The 26161-nt window shown below is 43.2% G+C and overlaps 1 protein-coding gene across 6 annotated transcripts in view; it reads left to right on the top strand.

Annotated features, from left to right (window-relative positions):
* The window catches only part of MICU3 (mitochondrial calcium uptake 3), a 482285-nt gene that overhangs the window by 284134 nt on the left and 171990 nt on the right, over positions 1 to 26161 (top strand). For all 6 annotated transcript variants that reach the window (XM_086962600.1, XM_086962605.1, XM_086962606.1 and 3 more), the window contains exon 7: positions 13914 to 13985. In XM_086962600.1, the coding sequence (XP_086818726.1) occupies positions 13914 to 13985 (72 nt within the window). The remainder of the gene's footprint in view (positions 1 to 13913; positions 13986 to 26161) is intronic.

The following is a 26161-nucleotide window of genomic DNA, read 5'->3' as shown; positions in this document are numbered from 1 at the left end:
TGCATTTTTCAAGGCTTAGAAAACTTTACAGAACTAACTTCTTACTTTGATGGTAATAGAATTTAAAGTGTATAGAAAATCCATCCTTTTATGGGTTCTCCGTTGTAAGGATAGATTACTTTAACCGAACTGTTAGATTTATTACTGAACTTCATAAAATGTGGCTTGTATGCATGAATTTTGGTTCTTAAATACAATAACCAAATATTTTAATATTGTCTGAGTTATTGTGTCTAATGTTCTCTCCATAGAAACTCTGTGGATTTTAGATGTATAACAGAGATAATCCTAGATTATTTTCAGGACATCAGGTTATTTTACTCTTCTTCTGTGTAGTCACAACAGTTCCCTTAGTTTGCATGATTCTTGTGATTCCGGCAGTTCAGCCTACCAATTGCTTTTTCTAAAGCATGGTCTTGAGAGTGATCTAATTGAACCTGATTACAATTTTTTGAGTTTGCAACCAATTATTGGTCCTCATTGGGTAGCTGACAGTTGGACATCTTGAGTCCTCACCCCTCACTACAATAGCAAAAGGTCCCATTGGAGGACCATCTCCTCTAAGGTGGAGCATTGAGTCTGAAGTAAAAATCCTACTTTGTGTGCCCAGTAGAAGAGTTAAGGTGCATGAGAGAGAGTACAAACGCTTACCACACTCACACAGTCAGCCCAAACTTTTGACTTTTCCCTAGTCTAGTGTGACCAGATAACTGTGAGTGGCCTTTCGTGCTTCTTGGCACTTTTTCACTTATAACTTTGAAATTAAATGTCTCGGATTCTACTGATTGGCGTTTTGTCATTTTGCTATTTCATATGCTAAAATGTAGTCGACGTTTCTATATTGGTTTGGGATTTTTCTTGTGTATTGTTTTTACTTTATTGCGGTTTGTGTGCTGCACACATACTTTGCACATTGCCTCTAAGTTGAGTATAACTGTTTTGTGTCAAGCTACCATAGTTTATGGACAGGTTCATTTAATGGCTGTGGCGGTATACCCTGACAAGGTTTGTTTTTGTTTTTTGAGTGGTGTTTCCACCCCTCTCAACCAATAATCCAATTTCTTACAATGAGTGCATGTTTAGTAGGCCTTTTTTAGTTTTTGATAACTGCCTAATATACTCCCTAGCTCAGAGAGTGGCAAAGACAGGTTTATGGATGGCACCATAGCTAATGTTTATGTGTAAGGGAGGGTAGGGGCTGAATTCCTTGATGTGTGGCTCATGACGAATCTACCAATGCTGAATAATTCATTCACAAAAGTGACTGATGTGACACATTTTTATATGAGCAATTACTTTCAATCTCTTAGCGAATTCATTACACTCAACAGCTGTTTCTTCATTTGAGCGCGGGGGCGTCAACCCCCCACCCCGTTTATTTTGTTGTTGCTCCTATTGTAAATTTGTTGCTTTCCTTTTTGTAGTTTTTAGTCATAGCGCGTGGTTGGGCATGGGCAAAGTTTGCCTAAGATGAGAGTGACTGAGGACAGTCGGACGGATGGAGGGGGTGATTGGAACTTGGATTTTTGACAGGCAAGCAGCCGGGCCTTACTGGGTTGAAGTGCGCATGGCAGGTTGGATGGGTGCCTTGCTCTGCGCCGCCAGACATGCACACTTGAACCCTTGCCTACCTGCAGCAATGTTAGGAGCCCGGGGCATTGCTGTCTCAGCCCCCAGGTCTCCTTTGGAACGTTGGCAGCAACTGACCGAGCCAATCCTCCCACTTCTCTCATGCTATTTCCTAATATAAACAGAATGGGAGTAACATCTAGATTGGCTCAGGATTTGTAGGGGTGGGACTGAGGGTGAACTTTTGTGATCACAAATTCCATTGCCTGGAGGCAAAGTCCCGACGAGTGGTGTTCTCCAAGACAGACTGGACGGTAAGTCTCTTGTCGGGTATTGGGACATATACATTTGTGTAATATACAAGTTGTTTCTTCTTATTAAATACTAGCAGCCCGTCTGACGTTGTCCGGGTATGAAGAGTTGAGTGGGTGACAGCTCGCGCTAGAGACGCTGCGCGTGTGGGAAAGTGCAGTCAGTTTTAAGGTTAGTGTGCCAGCAGGGGCGCTTAATCGCATCAGCCGCCGCTTGAGGCCGGCTCCAGCCCTGATTGATGTTGGGTGCTGTGTGTAAATTCGTTTATGCAGAGAGTTGAGTGACAGCGTGCAGGAGACGCTGCAGTTATTGTCCCTGCAGGCACGCTCAGCATTACAATGCGAATTATGTGACCCTTGAAAGTTATTTCCCGGTATTATTATTTTTTTAGGTCCCACATGGCATAAAGGCAGGACGTAAAGGCAATTTAGTAAAGCGCCTACGGCATTCGGCCCCAGTCTGTTTGACACGCACCCAGCACAAGGCACACACTGCATTCGGCCCCAGTATGTGTGACACGCCCCCAGCACAACGTGCAGGCCCACAAGTGAGTACAGCGAACAGTTACTTACCACGCTTCCAGCTGAACGCAGACGCCCATTGAACGCATACGCCCAGGTGCGCGATTGGCATCATAGTTTCGGAATGTGGCGCAATGCCCACGGCTCTTGCTCCTGTATAATTCCGCAATTGCAGCGCCCATTGTCGTTTGTCACGGCCCTTGCTCCCGCGCAATTGCCTAATTGGCACGCCTCCAGCTGACCTCAGACGCCCATTGAACGCACTTGCTCCCATGCATTTCTGCACCCATTGGCCATGCCCCTTGCTCCCGTGCAATTGCACAATAGCCGCGTCCATTGTCGTTTGTCTTGCACCTTGCTCCTGCGCAATTGCCGCGCCCATTGTCGTTTGTCACGCCCCCAGCACACGCCCCCAGCCTTTGTCACGCCCCAGCACACGCCCCCAGCACAACATACACGTTTAAGGAACACTTTTTTTTGGCGTCATGCCGCGCCCCGCCCACGCCCACAAGGGACTACTTTGCTGGCAAGGTTCTTTTACATTTCTAATGTATATGGTGACCATCTGTATAGCCTATGTCCTTCTGCTGCAACTGCCCTTTCCAATGCTGTGTTGGTTGTTGTGATTGGTGATGTGGTTACTGAGATTACCCGCCTCAAAGGTTAGGGCTCGCTCTTTATAATATTAGTATAGATATAGTATGTAGAATGATAAAATATACATTATATGCATGAATGTAAACTATACACAAAGAAAAGTCATGTGCATGTAAGCACACCAGAAACGCCATGCGTCTGCTGCACAAGGAGCTGCAAGCTCCTGACACACTGAAGGAATATTTTGGGGCCCGTCTGGCATGTCACCCGGCCCACAGGGTCACTCTTCAGGACCACAGTTTCCCAGAATGGTGACTCAGACATCAGAACTGGTAGGGTAAGTAAGGACTGGTCACTGTGAGGGTCACTGGGACAATAAAAAATATTTTTGACACCATTAAGTTGTTGTAAAGAAGGTGGCATATGTCGGTGCATGCAACCCCCAACCCCATGTAAGTGCCACAAGGGCCGTGGCTCTACTGTACCCAGCATGTGATGGCTTCAGTGGCCGCCAGTGTCCTTGGAGATGGTGGGAATCCACAGCTATGCAGCGATACCGACTGCCTCGGGCCTGATGAAAGGCTTCCAGTGGCCAAGGCAGAGGCGCAGTTTTTAGGTTTCGCTGATCCAGCGTGCATGCACTGTCAGCGAGACATTTAGTAAGCCGATTTTGGAAGTCCTTCCAAGGCGGCGATCGGCTTACCCTCACGCTTACAAGCACGCGCTACGTGCACAACACTTTTTTTTGTCGCGTGCGCATGCGCACAACCCGCGTTGTTTTTTTTTTTATTATTTCATGTCACAGCCCGGCCGCGCAGCCAATGCTTGTTCCACTGTGTGTGTCCGAAACGCCTTAGTGAGGAAGCTTACTTCTCAGCCAATTCTGGTGTCTCAGGGGGCTAATGCTCGATCTCCTTTCAACAATAACAAGATTGCTATTGACATGGGTTACAAGCAGCATCCGCTAGCGCTAAGAAACCTAGTCGGGGTGAACGGGCGCTTTACAATACACACAGTATGTATTTGAATGCCCTCTGTTGCTTGCCTTTCTCCTGAAAGCATGATGCCATATTCCTAAACAGGGGTAGTGATGCTTGGGTTTATGAATCCATGCGGGCTTTACACAGGCCTAATTTGAAAGAAACTGGGAGTATGGAACGAGGGCACAAAGTGCTACCCAAGATCACGCAGTTTAGATCACTTGCAGTAATGAAATTAGAATTCATGTTTTCGAGGTCATTTGCTGATTAGACTGCATTGCCTCCCTACCCATAGAAACTAACTGCCTTTTCTTTTAGAATCCAAAGCCAAAGGGACAGCGTTTCCTTTCAGAAATCTCTAAAGGGGGAGTTACTTTCATGGTATTTATTTGTTATCACTGCACCTCACTCCCACCGTGAATGTGCACACAAAGGGGCTCTTTGAGGACAACGGACTGATGTTGATTTGTTGTAAATGAATCTCGGACCCTAGTATAAATTTCCCGATTCATGCCCTTATATAGGTATACTTTATCATTCCCTTATATAGGCATAGAAATCATTACCATATTTGGCCTAAACCCCAGAGCCCAAATACGGCATGGATACTTCCACTAAGCTCCAAAATTAAAGTTTTCTTGGAAAACCCCACCTTCAGCAGCCCGGGACTTCCCCCTGCATCAATATTAAGTCCTCCTAGAACTCCTGGCGTTTTCCAAGAAATGAGCCTTTGAGTGACGTTATTAAGTTCAAACATGCGTCAAACTCGGCACCTTCAAAGTATAAATGTGCCTTGATTTGCCTAAACAAACAGACTGTGGTTTGGAGCAGATCGACTATCTACTTGCCCGACACCCTGCAGCAGCCAGTGCTGAAGAAAGCCGACACTCCAGCAGACGCACTGCGAGACTGTCATTTCTCCTGCCGAGAAATCCAGCTCCAGTGTTTCCAGGCTACCCTTGTGGGTATCTGGGAAATTGAGTCCCGAGAACGAGATACAAGACCTCCTTCATTCTAGAACAAAGGTACGGAGCTGATTAGACCTCTTAGAGAAGTATGGGAATCAGATTCCTGGCAGAGAACTCCTAGACTTGAACTCCTCCTCTTATACTCCCTCCCTCTTACCAGACTTAGGTTAGGTACACCGGGGTAGGCGTGTTCTAAAAGTACCAGTTGAGTATTTTAGTCATCCTTTTATCACTGTATGTATTTTATGTATTTTATACATTTTATGCACTTTATGGCTTAGAAACCATATCATGCTTTTACAGTACTACTTTATAATACTGTTCGTATTATATGCATTGTACTTCATAGTAAGCCTTACTATTGTAGCAGTTCATTTTCAATGCTTGAGAAAGAAGACTGTTCAATAAATACCTTTTTTATTGAAAACGCCCGTCTCTCTATTTCTCTTGCATCTCTGGTGAAACTAAGCATGCACGATTGACTGAGTGAAATTGTTATCTATTGTTTCCGCGACTCGAGATTTGATTTCTTATTCTTGGGAAACAAAGTTGTCATGTTTTATGCGGTTGTCAGAAACTAATCCCTTCTTGTTTATTCGAGAAAGTTTCTAGTGACCTCTGAGCTAGCTGGCACTCACAATTAAGTCTAATATAGCCGGTAGAGACCTAGTAGACCTCAGTCCTAGGTCTAAGCTACAGGATATATTATTACAATGCACAGAGCCTATTGGGAATAGAGGAACTACACTACAGATTGACAGAGACGAGGTGGAAGACAAGGCAGCAGTCCACACAGAGCATGCGCAGGATCCTAGCCTGTGCTGAACCGGGAGAAGAAAGAAGGCGCTTTATTATCTGTTCCTGCAGCCGGATTCCAGGAGAGCAGTGCTTTCAGTCGCTCGGGTCCCACTGGGTCTCAGAGCCGACAGTTATTTTCAAATGGCTTCATATCAGCCTCAAACACTGAACTCTACAATCAAAAACAAATGAGCGATTTCTCAACAGGGACAATAAAAGGTAATAATGTAACCCTTGTTATCAATGCTTTTCCTGTTCACATTTATTGTTTTGTCCCATCTTGCATTCCCTAAGTATATTCATGACCCTTGTTTGGTGCACACTGTGATCTGGGTCGCCTCAACATGTCTAGGGGAGTTCATTTAGTGGGTGGGTGTTTAGGGGAGGGCATGACTGTTTGCGCTTCTGTAGTTTTTGATTGGGGTGAAGTGACATGTTAGGGAGAACTTCAGTGTCTGAAATCAAACATGAAAACATTATAGAACATCACATATTCATTATATAAAACTCTAGAGCAACTTTAAAGGACAGCATTACCATTATTTTTATTCTCCTGCCCCTACTTCTCTACACTTTAACACTGCTCTACAAGCCCAACATCTCTTTGCTAATTTCTCTCTGCACACACAGTGTATCTCTCCATATTGAAGTTACTGATGCCATCCGGGAATTTCTGGATTTAGGTGGAAAGGCCATATTAGTTATGCTGGATTTGTCGGTGGCCTTCGACGCCGTTCCCCATGACGGTCTCCTTTTAAGACTCTGGGAGATCGGATTGCGTGGAGTGGTGTTGAAGTGGTTCGAGTCATTCTTGGCCGGCCGCCGGCAAACGGTCTGGGCGCCACCTTTCTCCGCCGACATGCCGCCATTGGAGGTGGGGGTGCCTCAGGGCTCTATCTTGAGCCCCACTCTTTTTAATATCTACATGGCCCCTCTGGCGGCAGTGGCGGAGTCGTTCGGTGCTCAGATCGTATCCTACGCTGATGACACCCAGCTCCTTTTCACCTGCACTAAGGGCTCTGACTTTGATGGTATGTGGATCAGGGACTGTCTGGGAGCGGTCTTTGACTGGTTTAAACAGCACAGTCTGAAATGTAATTCCGATAAATCGGAATTGCTTTTCTTTGGCTGCTCTCCTGATCCGAGATGGAAGACCTGGTGGCCTCCTGACATGTACCCTCCGGCAGATGCCTCTTCCAAGGCGAAGAATCTTGGCTTCCAGATTGATGATGGCCTTTCTTTGGGCCTCAGATTCGCGAGCTCACAGGGAAATGCTTTTGCATTTTAAAAATGCTAAGGAAATTCCTTCCGATCTTGTCCCTGGAGCACAGAAAGACCACAGTACAGGCTCTGATAGGCTCCCGCCTAGATTATGCGAATGTGCTCTATCTGGGATTGCCAAAATTTCTTCTTGCGCGCCTTCAGCTAGTGCAGAACTCCGCAGCAAGGGCCATTTTCGGCCTTCATCGAAGAGCGAGTGCATCAGAGCTGCTTAAAAGACTTCACTGGCTCCCTGTCGCGAGACGGATTACTTTTAAGGCGCTGACTCTCGCCTTTAAGGCACTTCATCTTGCAGGGGCTAGATACATCAGAAGGCGTCTTGCCTTTTATCGGCCCTCCAGAACTCTGAGATCGGCTTCTTTGGCCATGGCTTCTGTTCCTCCCATCAGACGGGCTAGAATTGGAGGCCGCTCTTTTCGATACTTGGCACCACGATGCTGGGACTCCTTGCCCGTCTCCCTTAGGAAAATCAGCAATCTACTTGTTTTCTGGAAGGAACTGAAGACATGGCTTCTTCCCCAGTAATTTTTTCTGCTGCTCTGCATTTGCCCTGGATTGTCTCTCCTTCGGGTCTTTGTCAAAGCGCCGGGACACTCCATGGAGTAGCCGTGCGCTATAAAAGAGCCAAAATAACATAACATAACATAACATAACATCTCTTCACAGCCCTATATGTCTTAATTGTCACATCTTGTAACATCCTCTGCAACTCTTCACTGCCCCATGTCTTCACAGTCTTGGCATCCCTTCACTGCCCTGTCCCTCTGCAGCCCCCCCATCACTTGAAACACCCCTCATTTCTGCACTGCTCCTGCATATTATCACTGTCACATCTCTTTATAGCCTCTACATCTCTTCACTCTGCCCATCACTCCACATTTCCAGCATGTATTAGTTGTCTTGTCTATGCAGTCTTGGCATCTCTTCACTGTTCAACATTTCTACAGGCCCTGCATCACATCATTGATGAAATGTGTTTACAGCTTGCATATTGTCCGAGTAGTGGACTGCGGCACAGGGAGAGTATGATTTGCCCAAGATCAAACAGTTTGCTAGCGTTGAAGACACAGTACAAATTACTCCAATGACTATAGCTCAACCCAGGGCTTTAAGTGGGACGGGTCCTGCTGGCGTGCAGCACTGGCAGTTCTAAAAAGCAGGAACTGAGACAGACCCCTATCGGGCTCTCTGTTTTGCACTACCCCCAGGGTGATTTGTTTTTTAACTCTGTAGCAGTACCACCCTTCACTGTCTTTGAGGTAACTTCAAAGAGACTCCTTATAGTTCTTTCACAGTCTCACCATTTCAGAACTGAAGCCTTTTCAATATTATATACAACGAAGCCATAGTTGTTGCTTATTTATCTTCCACAACTAATAACCATTGACAAAGCCAATAGTCCTGGCTTGTTGTTGGTGTAATGTTACTTGTATTATATGTCTGAATGCAATGATAGAAGCAGCACAATACTAGTTGGGCGGCACAATATTCTAAGCCTATATTTTTAGCTTATGTGTTTTTAAGCCACACCCTTAATTACATCGTCCATGCCCCTTCAGGAGCCCCCCCCCCCCACAGTTTTGTAATTCCGCTTAAAGCCCTGGCTTTGCCGCCTTATTACATTTTGGTGAGTAGACAGTAAGACTGGGCACTGCCCCACCCCAGGGAATATTCTGTCCAGTTTGTAAGGGAGTCAGAATCAGTGCCACCCCATTTGTAGTCTAGTGGGTGAGTTGACAACTAGGGAATCTTTCAACTTAATTTTTAATCCCAGCATCCACATTCATCTAAACTGTGTATTCTTGAGCAATTACTTTGTGAATTACATTTTTCGTCTGCTCTGTTGTTTTTTGTTGTTGCAAGATATGGAGCTTTAAAATCAATCTAACAGCCATTAGTAATTTTATGGGTGAAAAATCGACTGGATATCACCTCGTAAAGGGAGAACAGTACCCAGTCCTACTGTATATTCTCCAACATGCAATATGGTGCTATATCTTTACCATTCGGTGCAGGTAGCAGTGTGCTGTAGTCTTGGGTCTCCGACTTTAGCAAGCTGATTGAGCCCAGGAAAATCATATTCTTCCGGATCCTCGGCACACTAATCTGGCCAAATATGAGCACCTTCAAACACGCTTAATGAAGAAATACGCCAAAGGCACATTGCCATTATGTGACTATAGCACAGCTTCCATTCACATATTCGAGGTGGTTTACCAGCCGGTGGTTAACCAGCCGGTGGCTGGCTGTATTTGCAACTCTTTAGCTGAAAATAGTCCTGATGTTGCATTGTGCACTGCCATTCCTGTGTTGCATTTATGAAGAAAAAGTACCCCCCCACTTATTTTTCAGAACAGCTCTTAATTATGAGCAACACATCCACTAGAATTAGATAGATATGTTCGGTATATTTATTTGTACCTTGAATCCAGCAATTATTTAGAAAATTCTGTACATTTCATGTCAGACAAAGAACACCACAAATATAACATAAGTTTTAAACATAAATAAAGGAAAAAATCACTAAATACATGTACTGTACACAACAAAGCATGACATCAGTGTTAGGGAAAATCACAAAAATCAATAATGAGAAATTCTTTTCACAGTAATAAACAAAGTCACAAACGAAAGGAGATATCACGACACATAAATTGTGCCAGCCGTTACACAACACTCGTTTTTTGGTCGTGTTAATTATTTATTGTGGTTGCTTGTTATTTCTATCCACTTTCTTGCCGACGCGTTTCGAACTCCGTACATCAGTTACGAGTTCTCTTCAGGGCCTTGTTATTACTATATGCCTGGGCAGTGGCCGGGTTTATCCTATGTCTTGTTCTGGGTAATTGAAATTTCAGTCTTTATAGTAGTTTGCACGGTTCGGGGGGGGGCGTCTCCCTATGGCACAGGGAAGCTTCAGTAACCTCGTAAGGTGCCCCGCGGGCTTCTGGAGTATTTCACTTTGCGCCTCAATCGGTCAGTCGGTTTCTCGTGGCTGATCAACCATGCCGCGTAATCACTCGCTACTACTCTCCGGTCTCACACGCTCTTGCACAGCGATTCACTTCCCAAATGACTCAATGTCTGACATGAAATGTACAGAATTTTCTAAATAATTGCTGGATTCAAGGTACAAATAAATATACCGAACATATCTAATTCTAGTGGATGTGTTGCTCATAATTAAGAGCTGTTCTGAAAAATAAGTGGGGGGGTACTTTTTCTTCATAAATACTTTAATCAAGGTCCATCCTTCCCCATTTTCCCAGGACCTAACTCCTTCACTTTAACAAATTCCTGTGTTGCAGCATCCAATTCCCACCAACTGACAGGCCTCTTTCTACAGTTCATTAAAACAGTGCAAGTTGTGCATCCTACCAGGCAACATGAAGTTCCACCCAGAAGGAGTACGTGCACCAAAATGCGAGACCATTTGTGTCCCACAGTGCCCCTGTACAGGAAGCAGGACAGGAGCCATGACTATGGAGGCAACCCTCTAAATAGCTGGCACCATAGTAGCACTCTGAAGTTAGGGGAAGACATAGAGGAGGGCGCCTGAAGATTGCACGGTGGCACCGGGTCCCTGAACCTTCATATTATACACATCACTAGGTTTGTCATAAAAAATAGTACTTGCCAGTAACAAGAATATCTTGGGCGATTCATGAAAACAACAAGCATTGGCATAGCCAATAGGTCTCGCCTTTGGTACCTTATATGTTTTTAGTCATGCAACAGTTGATGTTGTTGCACCAAGAAAATTTTGCTGCATAGCTAAATACTTATAAGGTCCCAAAAGCGTGACCTATTGGCTATGGCAATGCTTGTTCACCTTTCTCGCTTACTAGACTCCTGGCCAAGCCCCTTTGTGGCCCGCAATAGAAGCTCCCTAATCCACGCCTCTCAGCGCACAAAAAGGTCACTAAATTGTACTGACAACAGTAAAGTGTGCATCTGGCAGGGTGGACATGGTGCCCACCGACTTGGGTCAGACGTGGCGGCAGTTAGCAGAGTTAAATGGCGCCTCCCAAGAGGCAAACTGGTACGGCCTGGTGCTCAAAATCCTCTTCTGAATGACCCTCCAAAACTGCCCGCTAACATCACTCACATATCAAACATGTACCCAAAGAACGAACTCGCTTTTATACATTCTTAATTAATTTTAGAAATTAAATTAAATTTAAAATATGTAAATAGAGGACAAAAGTGTGTATTTTAAGAAACCATTTCCTCAGAGTACTTTTAGCGGAGGCTTGGCTGCACATGCCACAAGAAAGGCAATAAGTCGATTGAAACAATAAACTGAGTATTTATACACATCTAAAACATCGTGAAATAAGAGGACGGATATATAGCTGAACTTTATTTTAGACCTGCTGCGCATCATTATGTTCGAAATAGATTTAATTTTTATGATCCTAAATATTTACAAAACCTTTGCACCGGCTCGATTAGTAATCACAGTGAACTGTGTAGTTTAGACAAGGAAAGAAACAGCAGCTCCTTTCCAAATTGCTGTTTTGGCTGAGCTGACGGACAGCATGCTTCAAGAGCAAGATGTAGCACTTTGGGAGTCACTGGGGTAATTGTGTAAGGAAACTATCAGAGATTTGCTCTATTGGTCCAAGAGCTGGGCCCACATCGTGTAGTTATATTTAAAATGAGCAGTACTCTAGGTTATTTTTTAAATGTTGTCGGGATGGCACTTTCAGGTGAAGGCGCCGTAGTGTGGAGAGATTGGAGATTAATGTGGGTTGTGGTGTGTGAGCGGCGTGGTACAAGAGATATGACTGATTGCAGGTCGGTGAATCGAGGGGGGGTGGGGGGGATGCACCACAGGGATGTGGCCCAGCCCCGGTCTAACTTGGACTCTGACTGTTTGCTAATATTAGCCCACTGAGGACTGGCGTGATGCCCTGGCCCTCAAGTCACAGTGCCATCCCAAAGGGAATGCAAGGGGACACTCACAGCCTGTAGGTGAGATAGCTGCTTTGCCGCACCCAGGTATGGACCTTAAATAACATGCAAAACAAGAAAGTGGCAACAGCCTGGGAAAGAACTCCTAAAATAACATATCCTTTACTGGCTTCCTAAATCCAAGGAGTTCACAACACATCCTAAATTTTCCGGAAGCATAGTCCATACTTGTAATGCACCTTTTTTGTGCTTCTTTGTGGTATTATTAGGTTTTATTAGATGATCTTCGAGCCTCATACCTCCGACTGCTTTGGTCTCCATAGGCCCCAGGAGCTAGAAAGAGGTTTCACTTCTCAGTGGAGTGATGGGGAGAGCCTCGCCAAAGAGAAGCCAGGCAGGATAACATGCTTTCCTTCAGTAAGGGCAGAAGGGGCGGGATGATCCCAGGTGGAAGGACGTCATGTCTCATCAGGTTAGGAAGGAACTGGCTTGCACTCGCAAAGGATGGATGGCGAGGTCGCACCGGCCTGTAGCGCAATTTGGCAGTGCCAATCGGGCTGGTCCGACAGGTCAGTGTGTGGGCTGTTTGTGGACCTGTTTTATGGTCTTGTGGTTTGTACTGTTGATTTGTTTAATATTACCACAAACACTGACTGCATCAAGCACAAATGCACCGTCTCGCATGCCTTGCCAAACATCTCTACACATTGTCTTTTCAAATAAAACACTTCCCTGATGTCCAAATGTTGGCCACTTTTTCAGCTGTATGTTTTAGTGGTGTGGCCAGGATGTCATGGGCACTATTGCAAAAAAGAAAGACTTGCCTCTGCCCTTTGCCCCATGGGCGGTATTACAATACAGAGATCATTGGTGTGCAGTGGGCCCCTCATACATCGGGACCTAAAGTGTCACTGTACTTACTGCTCTTAGACAAGCAATTTGATGGCACTCTGAGCGTAGTTTGTGAGAATTATGTGATATTTGCAGATACGTTTGTTGATTTTTTTTTTCAGACCAGCTGAATTTGATTCTAATAGTCTGTTTAGCAATAAGTGTTACTTGATTATTAACCCTAAATGTAGCACATCCACTGTGAGGGTTTACATGGCTGTCATAACTATTTAGGGTTTATTGAATTCTATGAAAATGGGAAAATATGCTGACCAAACGTTTAATGTAATATAAACTGTGAGATAACATTATGCTCCCAAGTTAAGAATAATGACTAGCTGCAAATGGCATGTTTAAACTATCTGATGCCTTACTTCTGATGATTTTCCAGCTATAAGATAGTGTTATACTGAATAAGCTGCTACATAATTCTTATATGAAATATCTTTATTGATATCATAACTACAGTTTCACAATTGCTTTAACCCCTTGTGTGCTTCGGAAGGCCCCTGGCCCTCCAACATCACGGTGGGGCTGTGAGGAGGATGACCGGGGGCCGTCCAAACCCTGCCCACTCATAAAACACCCGCACAGTGCAAAAATTAAATTCGCGCAGCTCGGAAGGGGTTAAGATCCTTTTTGCTTTCTCAAATTTGCTTGAAAATGCACCATTTGCCCACTTTGTTTTCAAAATGTTGCTGTGGGTAAACTCCCCTTACCCTCTCCCCCTTCCCCCCCCCCCACACCCCCACCCCATGTCAGTCTTGCTTGTTCGCTACTCTTGCTCGCCACAGGTCACTCTTCTCAAAATTTTCTGCCGCACCACTTTCAAATGTCACCAGCCACCACTGATTACACTATAATGAACATAAGAATCTCAGTTTAGGAGTCTCCTCATTCACTCTTTTCTTTCAAATGCACTTGATATTGCTTTTTGGGAAATTTTATATATATATAATAGTAATGTTTGAAAAATTAAAAATGTAACTCCTTAGATTATAAATGTAATTTTCAGAAAGCAAACCTGCCCTAGATCACCATATTCTTTGTTACTAACTTTGAGCTTTAATGTTTCATAGTTGCAAGAGATATTCAGAAAAAAAAACGAAAAGAAGGATAGAAAGGGTGATGAAGAGAAATGCGCACAACTGGTAAGAAATTATTTTTCTTTTAATTTTCATGTAGTATATTGCATAGCAACACGCTTGTGGCTACCTAATCCAGGTGCCTAATCCTTAGTTACGTTTTGTGATGATATTCTTAATAGGAAACAGTTATTTAAACTTCAAATTAATTTCACAGGAAGTTCGAGATGGCATTGATGCAATTCTTAATACACTGCTTCCATTGTGCATGTTTAAACTATCCTGCTAATGAAACTTGGACGTTGCCACACGGTGGTAACCCTTTGGCAGTGGTGCATGGACCATATTAGCATATTAGACTTTCTCTACTTACAGTGCTTAGGAATGGCAGGAATGTGGTGTGAACCAAAGTGTATTGTGTCCTTTTTTGTCGCCAATCTTGTGGATAATATTGTTATAAAATGATACTTTTATATTGTTGCGCAGCATCCTGCTTCAACCATTCATTTTAAGTGTTGATTGATGCAGCATGTAGTCTTGGTCAAGTATGTACGAATGTCAGTTTAGTAGGGAAGAATTCATAGCTCAAGATTAGGCATTATTGACTTGATCTCTTCATTTCACCAATTAACTAGTTTAGTTTCATGGATTTGAACCTTGGATAGACAGAGCTGAAATCTTTGGCAAATCTTTCATGTCCCTAACATGCCTTAGGCTTGATCTATTTTTGTAGAACTTTCTTAGGACCTACACTAGAAGGACCACTTTTTTTAATTTGACATACACCATTTCAGTTTGCTTAACTCTTTCATCCCAAACGTGCCTCATTCTCTATTTGAATACTTACTAGGCATTTGACGCTGCTCTTAACTCAAATTCATATGTTTCATCATGAGGTAATTTTAATTCCAGTCTTCACAAAGAAAATGGAACCTGTAAGATTACGGATAATCCTTTTTATAACTAATCTTGAAAAGCAGGCAATGCATTTCATGAACGCTTGTTTAGATTCAAACTCTAACATTTAAGAAGGTTGTATTGGGTTAAAAGTATTACTTTTCACTTTCTCTCTACATAACATTGTACCAGCAATTCCCTCAAGAGGTTTGGCAAACCTAGGCCTGGGCAGCATACCTAGAGCGTCAAGCCTACTACGTGTGTGCCTAACTGTGCTAGCACTATTTGTCAGTCAACGGAGTTAATTAAAACCTAAAACAAAACTGACTCAAGCATTTGAATCTATTAAAAGCACATTAGATTATTTTCCCTGTTTTAATAAACAGTTGAAAGAACAATTTAGAGTTTCGTGCTTTTAAGACCAAACTACTGCATTTTGCTACTTGTTTATTTTATAAGTACTTATCTGCGACTGCTTTAACAAGGGTGTTTTTCAATCCTATTTATTTATTCATGGTAAAATGGTCGCATCTATGTTTCCGAATCCAATTTTATTTGAAATAACAACAAATCTAAAACTAAAGAACTTTTAAATACTACCCACAATACTCCATAAATTCCTGATCTAGAAAAAAGGAAGAACAAATATAATCTACTTTATTTTTCAAATACAGTACTTAAGACTACAACAGTGACCCCTTCTGCCCCTCCTCGTGACAACCCCATGCATCTTTCTCTGTCCTATTGATCACAAAGTTCGCCATCTCTTGCTCCATTCTATTGCATCTCTGTACCTTTGGCAGCTTGTTTGAGTCTTGCCACATGGAGCTGTCGATTACTGCAATGCTGTTCTGCTGCTACTGCGTACTCACTGAAGCGACCACTGTGCCTGCGCTGTCCATCCTAAATATTATAATACCAACATTTATAAAGCGCGAACAGCTACCTCAGCAGAGGTGTCCCAGCACTCTAGCAGTAGGCGGCACGCCGCGGTGACAAGAAAGCACACCTAAAACCCACCTTCTAAATGGAGCCACACCTGGAACATTTGTCTTTTCCACTCTTAGAATTTGCTGCACATTAGTGTTGGCCCCTCGTTTCGTGACAACAGGTTTCCATGTTGTTGTTCTAATAATAAACTACATTTTTAACTCTGAGAATTCTGGGAGTCTTAATAACTAAATATTTGCATTGGAAACAAAGCGCCATGAAAACATTCAATGCACTATGATGTGTACAATATTTCTTATTACGGATATATATTTTTTAAATCTCTACATTTTGAAGATTGATCACTCGGCATAACTCAGTCACTACCCCAGCGATCTTGGTTAATGAAATATAAAGTAGACGTGAGTTCATCTATTAAACTAATCGAAAATATCTGGTCAATGATTATTCGCAAAAGAAAAACATTAGGTGGTCTTGATTTTTCTACATAATTCTACATAATTCTATGCTTTTCATATGCTGTTTTGTTACTCAACCAATGCTACATGCATGAGACTCTTAATAAATCCACAAATATATTACAACATAAACGTTGCCAGTGCATAATTTGAGCTGGTGGTTACAGGTGGGGCCACCTGCTCTCTTTTTAGGGGACTGGCAACTCATTTTAGTCATCAGACTTTGTAGTTAAACATCGACATCACTTTATATGAAGATAATGCTACAAGGAAGGGCATGTCATAGAATTTTACTGGACTGGTAAAAGCAAATATCGTGGTGAAACTTGTGGGCATCAAGTGTGAGCGAGGCAGCAAATACAACACTACTTTCAAGGAGGGCATATAGAATTTGCAGGTCTGCACCAGATCAGAGTTACCACTTGCCAGGTGTCAGGCAAGCCGGTCCAGGACTACTATTATCATATCAACCGAAAGGCGATCCCTCAGCCTCCGCAAACCGCACAGTGGGTACACAATTTTTATCTGGTTATTTATGAGAAAGCCATAATATAAGGTAGAATTGAAGGATTTAACTTGCAACAGTGGATATGGCAGTGATTCAGCCAGGAGCTCCTTTGCTTGACCTATGGCCTCATCCTGGTCTTCAAGGTAACTTTCTAAATGGTTTCTAAGTTTCCAACATCGATCAGAAACTGATTCCACTAGTTAGGAGTTACAGGTCTTGTGTTCTCGTACGTCTCTTAGTTAAGTGGATGTGTGTTATTTATTGTGGTTTACTAAAATAGTTAAGACCAGGAGGTTATATGGGGCGTCTGCTGGCCTAGGGATGTCTTCTGTGGCATGAATCATCCTCTAGTGCCACAGTTGAAACTTGGCATGGTTCATGACATACCGCAGAACATAAAAGAAGAAAGAACAATGGTCCCTAAAAAGAATAAAATGTCATGGAAATCAAGTCATATTTTTTATGATTAAATATTCCTATATTTTTACATATTTTCATCCAATAATAAATGGCCATGTACACTAAAGTGAAAAAAGTGCCTGTGCTAGTTTCCTAGAAGACTAACACATTCATGTGATGATCGAGAAATAGTTGGGTATCACAAAGTTATCTTAATAGACTACCCCTAGAGCAAGTTAAGATATGATATGAATTTCATTGGGTTTGCCTAATTTATCGACAGCTTTTCAATTCCTATTGATTACAGGATTCTCATCAGGGCTCCTAATATATGAGCCAGAAAGACGCTCTATTTAATTGAGAAGGGGAAAGCACGAGGAGGTGTAACATAGAAAAAAAGAAAGGAAACCTAAATAAAATAATATACACAGGAACATTATATTCAGGCAACCTTCATAATGTACAACCACTTACACGAGAGCATGCAACAAATTCAGCACATTCATGCAGTGAACACCAAAAAAATGTAGAGTGATCTACGAACACAAAAAGAATGAAGTAATGATCAGTTTAAATTACTGCCAGGAAGGAGGAATCACAGGAGCATAGACAAATAAATACATTAATGAGTGTTTTGGCTCGGTTGAAGTGCTGGTCTAATAAAGGGAAGTATGAACAAAGGCAAAATGCTATGGGTAAAAACATCTCTGTTACTAGGCAAAGCATGGGGTGGGGGCAGGCGTGAATAAAGTAGTCCCTCAAGGGAGGTAACAAAACTGAACCATCCAGAGAAGTAGAATGAAATAAAATAAAGCTGAAACAGGACCCGTTTGGTCACGGTAGACCACCTCCCAAGAGGGGAAACCAGCAATATGTGAAAGATGCATCTCTGCTATTACACCACAGTTAAATGGTTAAATAGTAGCAGCCATAATAAATGATAAACAAAGAAAGAGGACTGCACTCTGATATCACAGAGGAAAATAGGCTACCACTTAGAGTTACAGAGGCCAGGATGGGAAAACAAAGTTGAGGTAGTAATTCTTTGTTTAATGGAGTAACCAGAGAATATTGAACAAAGGAGTTATTTAAAAAAATAGTAGAAGATGGCATTAAAATAAACCAATGATGATTTAATAGAGACTCCATTATTGGTATAGAGTGGAGGGTGAACAGATACACCAGCAAAGAAAACAGTAAAAACATAATACAAACAGGAGGAAGTTACTAGAAAAAGTCATGTCATACTCATGTGGTTGAATTATTGAATAAGTGAAGAAAAAGAAAAGTAAGAAAAAGTGAAGTCTTTCTGGAGCACAGCAAGAATGTTCAATCCTAATTTGAGTAAGGAGAGATATATTATTAGTTTAGCATGATTTAGAGTAGTGTAGTCCAGTCCTTCGTCCAGTTGATTCTAGAGTTCATTGTGTTCAGTCGAAGTATTCGCTTCAGTTCTTCCTTGATTAGAATTTGATTGCTGTCGGCTCCTCTAGGGGTTGTTGAAAGTATGGAAATCACCTGCTAAGTAGGTTATATTTTATGTGGTGAATTGCCGAACAGTACTCAACCAGAGGAACAGAAAGGACGTTGCATTAGAGTCTTTTGCATTTTGGAAGATTCTAATCTTAGTTTTTTGTGCCATACGGCCTATTTAGGGCAGTTTGCATGGTCAAAGAATAGCATATACTACATTGCTGGTATTGCAGTTAGAACAATTCTCCAAAACAGTCCTCTTATCGCCATACAAGAACTTCATCTCTTTTTTTTTTTTTTTGTCCTCATTCTGCAAATTTACTTGTTGGCTATGCGCCCTTCCCATCTCTGCTATACCAGGCCGGGTTAGAGTCATTCCACTCAAGAGAAAGAAGCTGTTTCCACTTCCGCCCTTCACTGGTGTGCCCGTAAAACAGAAGGGAAATAGGACCGACGGCTGTTAATTGACTTAATCATTGGACCCCAGGTTTTGCATCCAGTCCACCAACTTAATCCATACTTTTCCTCGGCTACTAGGGTCACATGCTAGGTCCTGTAAATTTATATTTACAACTCTCTTTTTGCACTCCTGAAAAGGGGGTGGAACACTCGATTTCCATGATTTACAGATTTCCCATCTTCCTAGGAGAATTACATAAAAAATAAATCTTGCATCCGGCCTACTAACGTAGGTAGTATTATCTAGGTATATACCAAAAAATACAAGGAGGGGGCTTACCCTCACCGTAATGCCTGTAACTTCCATTCAAAATTCATAGACCTCAAGCCAAAACGTAGTGACCTTGGGGCATGTTAAGAACATGAAAATCATCCGCTGAGGCATCTCCCTATCGTGGTCATGCATAGTGTGTTCCTAAAAAAAAGTCTAATCTTGCTGACGACCAATATACCCTATAGACAGTAAAGAGATGATTAAGTTTCAGGTGGGCCGGTTTAACTGTCTTAGCGTCTCAATAGACCCCAACCAGATATCACTCGTGTTTAAATTCATCTCTTCATTGTCCCAAAGTTTTTGAATATCTTTATCCAAGTCGTCTTCTGCGTTTACCAGGGTGTGGTACCACAAATCAACCTCCTTGACAATATCAGTTTTTATTGCTTGATTTAACTAAGAATCATCATTCACCTTGTTCCAATCTGGAGTTGCCCACCACGCAGAGAGCTGGTAATACTTAAATCTAGTTAGTTGAGCCTCTGAAAGTAGACTCAACATCTCCCACACGACCAAGTTGGTTCCCAACTGGAGAGCTCCCCAGCGAGAGATTCCTGCGTTCATCAGTGGGAGGCTAAGTGCATCTTTCAAACACTCCGGGGTCCTTGGTGATTACCATATCGAGGCCCAAGATGAGTAGTAAGATATACCTAACTTTTTTCGGAAAACACCCATACTTTCAGAGCCTCAGATAAAATCTTGAGTCTTACTTTTTTTTTAAAACTTCGGGTCCCCAAATTTAAATAAAAATTGATCTTGCCCCTCTCTCAACTCACTAAGCATTGCCTCAAAAAGAATTCCTATTGCTGAACTATCCACTTCCAATCTCCTCTTTAATCTTTTCCAAGATATGCGAAATCCCCTAGAAGCCCAGATAAAAATACCTGTTCTTTCTTGTAATTTAGCAATCTCCTTTTAATCAAACAATAATGGTAAGGAATTGAAAAGAAAAGTGATTTTTGGTAAAATAATCAATTTAATAAGATTTGCCCTGCCCTACAAATTTAGAGGGAGGTTTGCCCACCCAGCCAACAATCTCCCTACCTCATGACTGATCTTTTTCTAATTCACAGTGATTACTTCCGCTAATTTCTGTGTCATTATAATAACAGGGTGGAGCATTCCCGATTTTGCCTGCAGGGCTTGCTTTGATTGATTCCATTCCATGATTTCTGTCTTATTTATATTCACCTTATATCCGGATATCTTTCCGAGCGCTTCTGTTTTTGCCATCAAGGTAGGAATAGCCCTATCGGGGTTTAACGTGTAAAGTAAAAGATCATCAGCATATAAGGCTAATTTTATCTCAAGAGTTCCATAGGTGAAAGAAACAAGGTTAGTGTCCTTTCTAATCCATGCTGCTAAAGGTTCAATATACAAATTGAATAAAAGCGGGGACAGGGGGCACCCCTGCCTAGTTCCGCACATTATATTGAACCAGTCAGTTAACTCCTCATTTACAAGCACCCTCGCTCTGGTTAGACGGTACAGTATTTGAACAGCTTTTGTTATGTTATTTGGGAATCTGAATATTTTCAGAGTCTCCCAAAGATATGGCCAGTGCACCTGATCAAAAGCCTTGGCAGCATCCACTGCCACGATGGTTACAGGTAGATTATGCGTTTCTGCCAAGTCTATTACTCCAAGCAATGAGAAGGTTAGCTTGTTGAGCTGTCTCCCAGGTATAAATCCTCTCTGATCACTATATATAATACCTTTTATAATCTTAGCTAGCCTGGCAGCCAAAATCCCTGCGAAGACCTTATAGTCTGTGTTCAACAGTGATATTGGTCTGTATGAGTCTAGTGCAAGAGGGTCTTTGTTAGGTTTCAGAATTAGCGTTACCGTTGCCTCAGCCCAACTTAAAGGAGGGTCTTCCCCCTTCTATCAGTATTGCATTAAAAAGCTCTTTTATCACTGGTACTATGATGTCAATGAGACTGAGGTAAATCTCAGTTGGGAGGCCGTCTGGCCCAGCCGCCTTGCCTCTGGCCATCTTCCTACACTGCTGTTGAATCTCCTCCTCTGTAATCTTGACCGCTAGAGTCCCCTTCTAGTTAAATTCGGGAGTTTGATTTCCTTTAAAAAAAAAAAGTCAATATTGTCTCTCCCAGGGGAAATATCCTCTTTATACAGTTGACTCCTATGTCTACAAACTTCCAAGCCAATTTCTGTGCTAGTATCAACTATATCTCCTGTCATAGACTCTCTTAGACTAGTGATTTGATTGCAAACTTTGTCTACTTTGGCTTTCCTGGCCAAGAGGGAACCACTCTTCTCGCCGTATGCAAAGTGCTGCAATTTACTGATCTTTCATCTATCTGACAGTATCTTATCGAGGGCTCCTTGGTATTCTGCTTGCAACTGTTGAAATTGCTTAGTGAGCAAGGGCAGCTTACTAGGACTCTCTAATGAGGCCTTTTGTAACTCCTGCTCTTTACATTTTATAGTTTGTAGGAACATTTCCTCTTGGTGCCTCATACTACATTTTTACTCACCATAGTTGCGGTGCCTATAAATCTTAGGTGTCCCAGGTGATTTGAGCTTTAGCTGACCCATTATTAGCTGCGATGTAATTTTAAATCTGCACTCTTAATATTCTTCCTCACTTTATCTTTTTGGTTGTAATGTGAAACTTGTAAATATTTATTTCTCTCCGATTTATTCTCTTTTCCCACTCCTTCACTGATCTCCTTATCAGTATTAACGCCACTCCTCTCTACTAGTTTCTCTCCTTGATGATCTTATCTCCCACTCCCCCTTTCTCTCTTAACTAAGTCCCTGCCTACTGCATCTTCCCCTGGAATCTCCCCCTTCTCCCACACCCCCACCATATTGCCCACCACACCAATCTACCACCTTACGCAACCTCCACGTTCTCTTGGAAATGTTACCTCTCTCTGACATCCCCCCCTGTTCCATACCCTTTCTCCTACTCCCCCTCCCCACTGTGTGCCACCCCAATCTACCCCCGCTCATCTTCCTCCCACCCGCCGTTCTATTACAGTCAACACATCATGCCTCCCCTCATCCATACTCCCTTGATGCTAGCATCACCCATCACTCGGCATGGCCCTAACTCGTGGTCCATCCTTTATCCCTCAAACCTTTCTAAAAACAGCAAGTAAAACTTTAAACACAAACTTCTATTACACCACCAAGAAACGTTATTTGTAGACAACTACCGTAGCCTAACCTCCATCATAAATAACTACATCTTCTTCACTAATCTCATCTAAATGGAAAAGCATCTTTCTCCGACACCTTCCTATCATTAATTCCCGCAAAATTTCCTATGGTCTGAAACTCTCCACCACTCCCTCCTCCTCATTTCCTGGTGAAATTGATATCTCTATATTCAAAGTCGGAAATATACTTATCCAGTATTGGGATATCTTTCATCGATTCACATGCCCGAATCATTCCCCGTCGCCCAGGCGGGAGTCCCACTGTAAATAAAATAGCAGTGCCAAAGGTAAATAACAGTAGTAGACCCTAGGAAAAGGCCTGAGGCCCAAATCCTAGTAGCTTATCTACATCATTATTCTAAAAAGACCAAAGTCTTTGTCTCAACCAATCAGCTAGCAGCACCTTCTAGAACCCTCTCTGCAGAGCCAGTTCTCAGATTTTCACCGCAGGTCGTGTGGAAGGGAGTCTCCCTGAGTGCTACTCAGTTTTTTTCCTTCATGATGTCTGACAAGAAGGGCTTATTCAAACCTTGCAGGACATGTTACAAAAAGAGAGTCCATGTTGATGATCAACATAAGGACTGTATCTATTGCCTCTACCCCAAGCATGAGGCTAAAGATTGTAAGATATGCCAAACCTTCCCTTCAAAAACTCTAAGGGATAGGGAGGCTAGAGTCCTGCTGTGGCTCAAATCTTCTTCAACTGAAGAGGATGATAGAGCTTCTACCTCCAGCAAGAGGGCAAGATCTCAGGACAGTTTTTCAAGTGAGGGGAGGAAACATCTTAAATCCTCACACTCCACTTCTGGTCCTTCTCAGGAAAGCTTCAGCTCTCAAGGACTCTAAGAAACAATCTATCAAAATTGTGAGTAAAAGCTGTTCTGTCTCTTCAGCTTTACCTTTGTCGACTATCTCTGTCACATCTTCAGCTCCATCGTCGACGGCGACAATTTCTACCACTTCTATTACATCTCCTATCCTGTCGACGAGGATTTCCATAGCCTCTAAGAAAACTGCCGCCGATGATCTGTCGACAAAAGCCTCATCGACTAAGCTGTCTAAGCACTCCTCGATTAAGTTACCTTCAACGAAGCTTCCATAGTCGACGAAGACATACAATGTGCAGTCTACGAGTGTGCCGTCGACGAAGAGGTCAAGTCCATTGACAATTCCCCTTCCGACGTCGAGCCCTTCGACGTCGAACAATCCCTTCGACGTCGAACAATCCCTTCGACGTCGAACGAGCCCTTCGACGTCGAACGAGCCCTTCGACGTCGAACGAGCCCTTCGACGTCGAACGAGCCCTTCGACGTCGAACGAGCCCTTCGTCGTCGAACGAGCCCTTCGACGTCGCGCCCTTCGACGTCTAGTCCGTTGACAATGGTCCAGTCGACGTTGACTCCGTCGACAATGGTCCAGTCGACGTTGACTCCGTCGACAATAGCCGCGTCAACGTTGAATCCGTCCACGATGCATCCATCGCCGTCTGCCTCGTCGACGATGATCCCGTCGATGACGACTAAGATGAAAAGTCCATCGACTGTGAATGTATCTTCCTTACCCTCATCATCGACCATACCATCTACAGGAGTAGAACCAGTTTCTGCTAAGTCTTTGGTGCCGGTGCACACTTTCTCAACACCTATCTCTTCGAAAGGTTTCTACCTTAAATCTTTCCAGAGACAAGACTGTTTGTATATCTAACCACTTACTCCATCTCACCTCCTCGACAAATATGTCCAACAGGAGGACGATGACTATGAGAACTATGACGATAAAGGACCTTTTGGAATAGCTAGTCATCCTTCAGAGCTGAACATTAAATGTCAATAAGATGAGGAAGATGACAACTCCACGGAACACTACTACCATCTCGGTCTTCAGAGACCAGCCATCTTCCTCCTACCCTCATTCAGGACTTACAGGCCGTGCTAGCTGATTATAGGCAACGCTTCCCACCACAGCAAGTCATTCCACCACCCCAGACTGTGGTAGTGCCAGATCCTATACATCAACCGGAGGCCCCGGCACAGATGTCTCCAGGTGCAGAACCTCTTTAACGGCCTCAGCCTGTCCCGCATGCTTGATCTCCGGACACTTCTTTGGATGAAGTTGAAGAGGGTGAGCTGCCGGAGAACCCTCACTTGGATCCGTGGGATTCTTATGTTATTCCCATGCCGTCTCCACTAACTCCACAACCATCGGAGTCACCTCCAGAAGATATAGGTGGATTTCATGACCTCATGCAGCGAGCTGCTACTAGGTTTCAGCTTCCAGTGAATGTGGAACAAACCGATTGTTTCCTCCACGATTTCAAAGAGGAAGCCAAGAAAGTTATCCGGGCAATTCCAATAATAGATTACATCTGGATTGAGGGCATCAAAATTATGAAGAATCCTGCTTCCGTGCCTGCAGTGCTGCCCCAAATTGATAAAAAGTATTGTGCTCCGCTTGACAGCCCATCCTGCCTCATTGGTCACCCCAGGCCGGATTCGGTCATCTCACAGGCCGCCCAACAAAGCTCTAAAAATCCCGCCACACCTATCACTACACCACCGGATAAAGAGGGACGTCGTCTTGACCTCATTGGTAAAAAGTTCTCAACCATGGCTGCCGCCTCCATCAGGGCAGCGATTTTGTTCGCGATCATAGGAAGTTATGATTGCCAAATGTGGTTGGACATGGCTGGTCTGATTGACCTTATCCCAGAGGACAAGCGGCAGGAGGCTAGAAAGATCTTGTTGGAGGGAGAGCGTGCAGCCTCAGAAACCATCGACTGCACTCTGGATATAGTCAATACAAATTTCAGGCAATTGGCTGGTGCTGCAGTTCTCAGGCACCAAGGTTGGTTAAAGGCTGCCACCTTCAGACCAGAAGTCCAAACCAAGATATTAGACATGGCCTACGATGGCGAATCTTTGTTTGGTAAACATATTGATGAAGCCCTCCAAGCAATCAAGACAGATACTGATACTGCAAGATCTTTATACAGTATAAACGGGGAACATTCAGAGGTGCTAGAGGGTGTGGATATTCCTCTAGAGGAGCTTACCATCAGCAAAGCAGACAATATCAGCCCCAATATCGGCAAAATTATCAGTCATCGTACCGCCAATCTAATACGGCTGGTTTCTCTCATAGAAACAAGTTAGTGCAGCCGGGCGCCAATCACATTTCCTTCCCTCCTTGTGGGGGCAAAAATTTCTTTCTACCTAGATCAGTGGCAAAAAATTACCTCCGACTGCTGGGTGTTAGACCTCGTCAAGCATGGGCACACCCTAGAATTTGTCACCAAGCCACCAACAACTCCGCCCAAGGGACCCCATCCCCCTCGCCTTCACTTATTGTTCAAGGAAGCTTATTCAATGTTTCTCAAGTACGCTATAGAAAAGGTCCCGGTTCTTCAGGAATGGACAGGTTTCTACTCCCATTGTTTCTTCGTCAAAAAGAAATCAGGGGAATGGCAACCAATTCTGGACCTTCGCAAACTCAACAGGTTCCTCAAAAAACAGGGTTTTTGTATGGTCACCCTGTCAGAGATTCTGAGCTGCCTGAACGAGGGAGATTTTATGGCTTCCCTAGACATGGAAGACGCATACTTCCACATCCCAATTCATCCAAAACATCGAAAGTGT

Source organism: Lissotriton vulgaris, chromosome 3_1 (assembly GCF_964263255.1).
Source record: "Lissotriton vulgaris chromosome 3_1, aLisVul1.2, whole genome shotgun sequence".
NCBI classification, from domain to species: domain Eukaryota; kingdom Metazoa; phylum Chordata; class Amphibia; order Caudata; family Salamandridae; genus Lissotriton; species Lissotriton vulgaris.
Note: the sequence above shows the minus strand (reverse complement) of the source record. Positions and strands in the feature narration are given on the sequence as shown.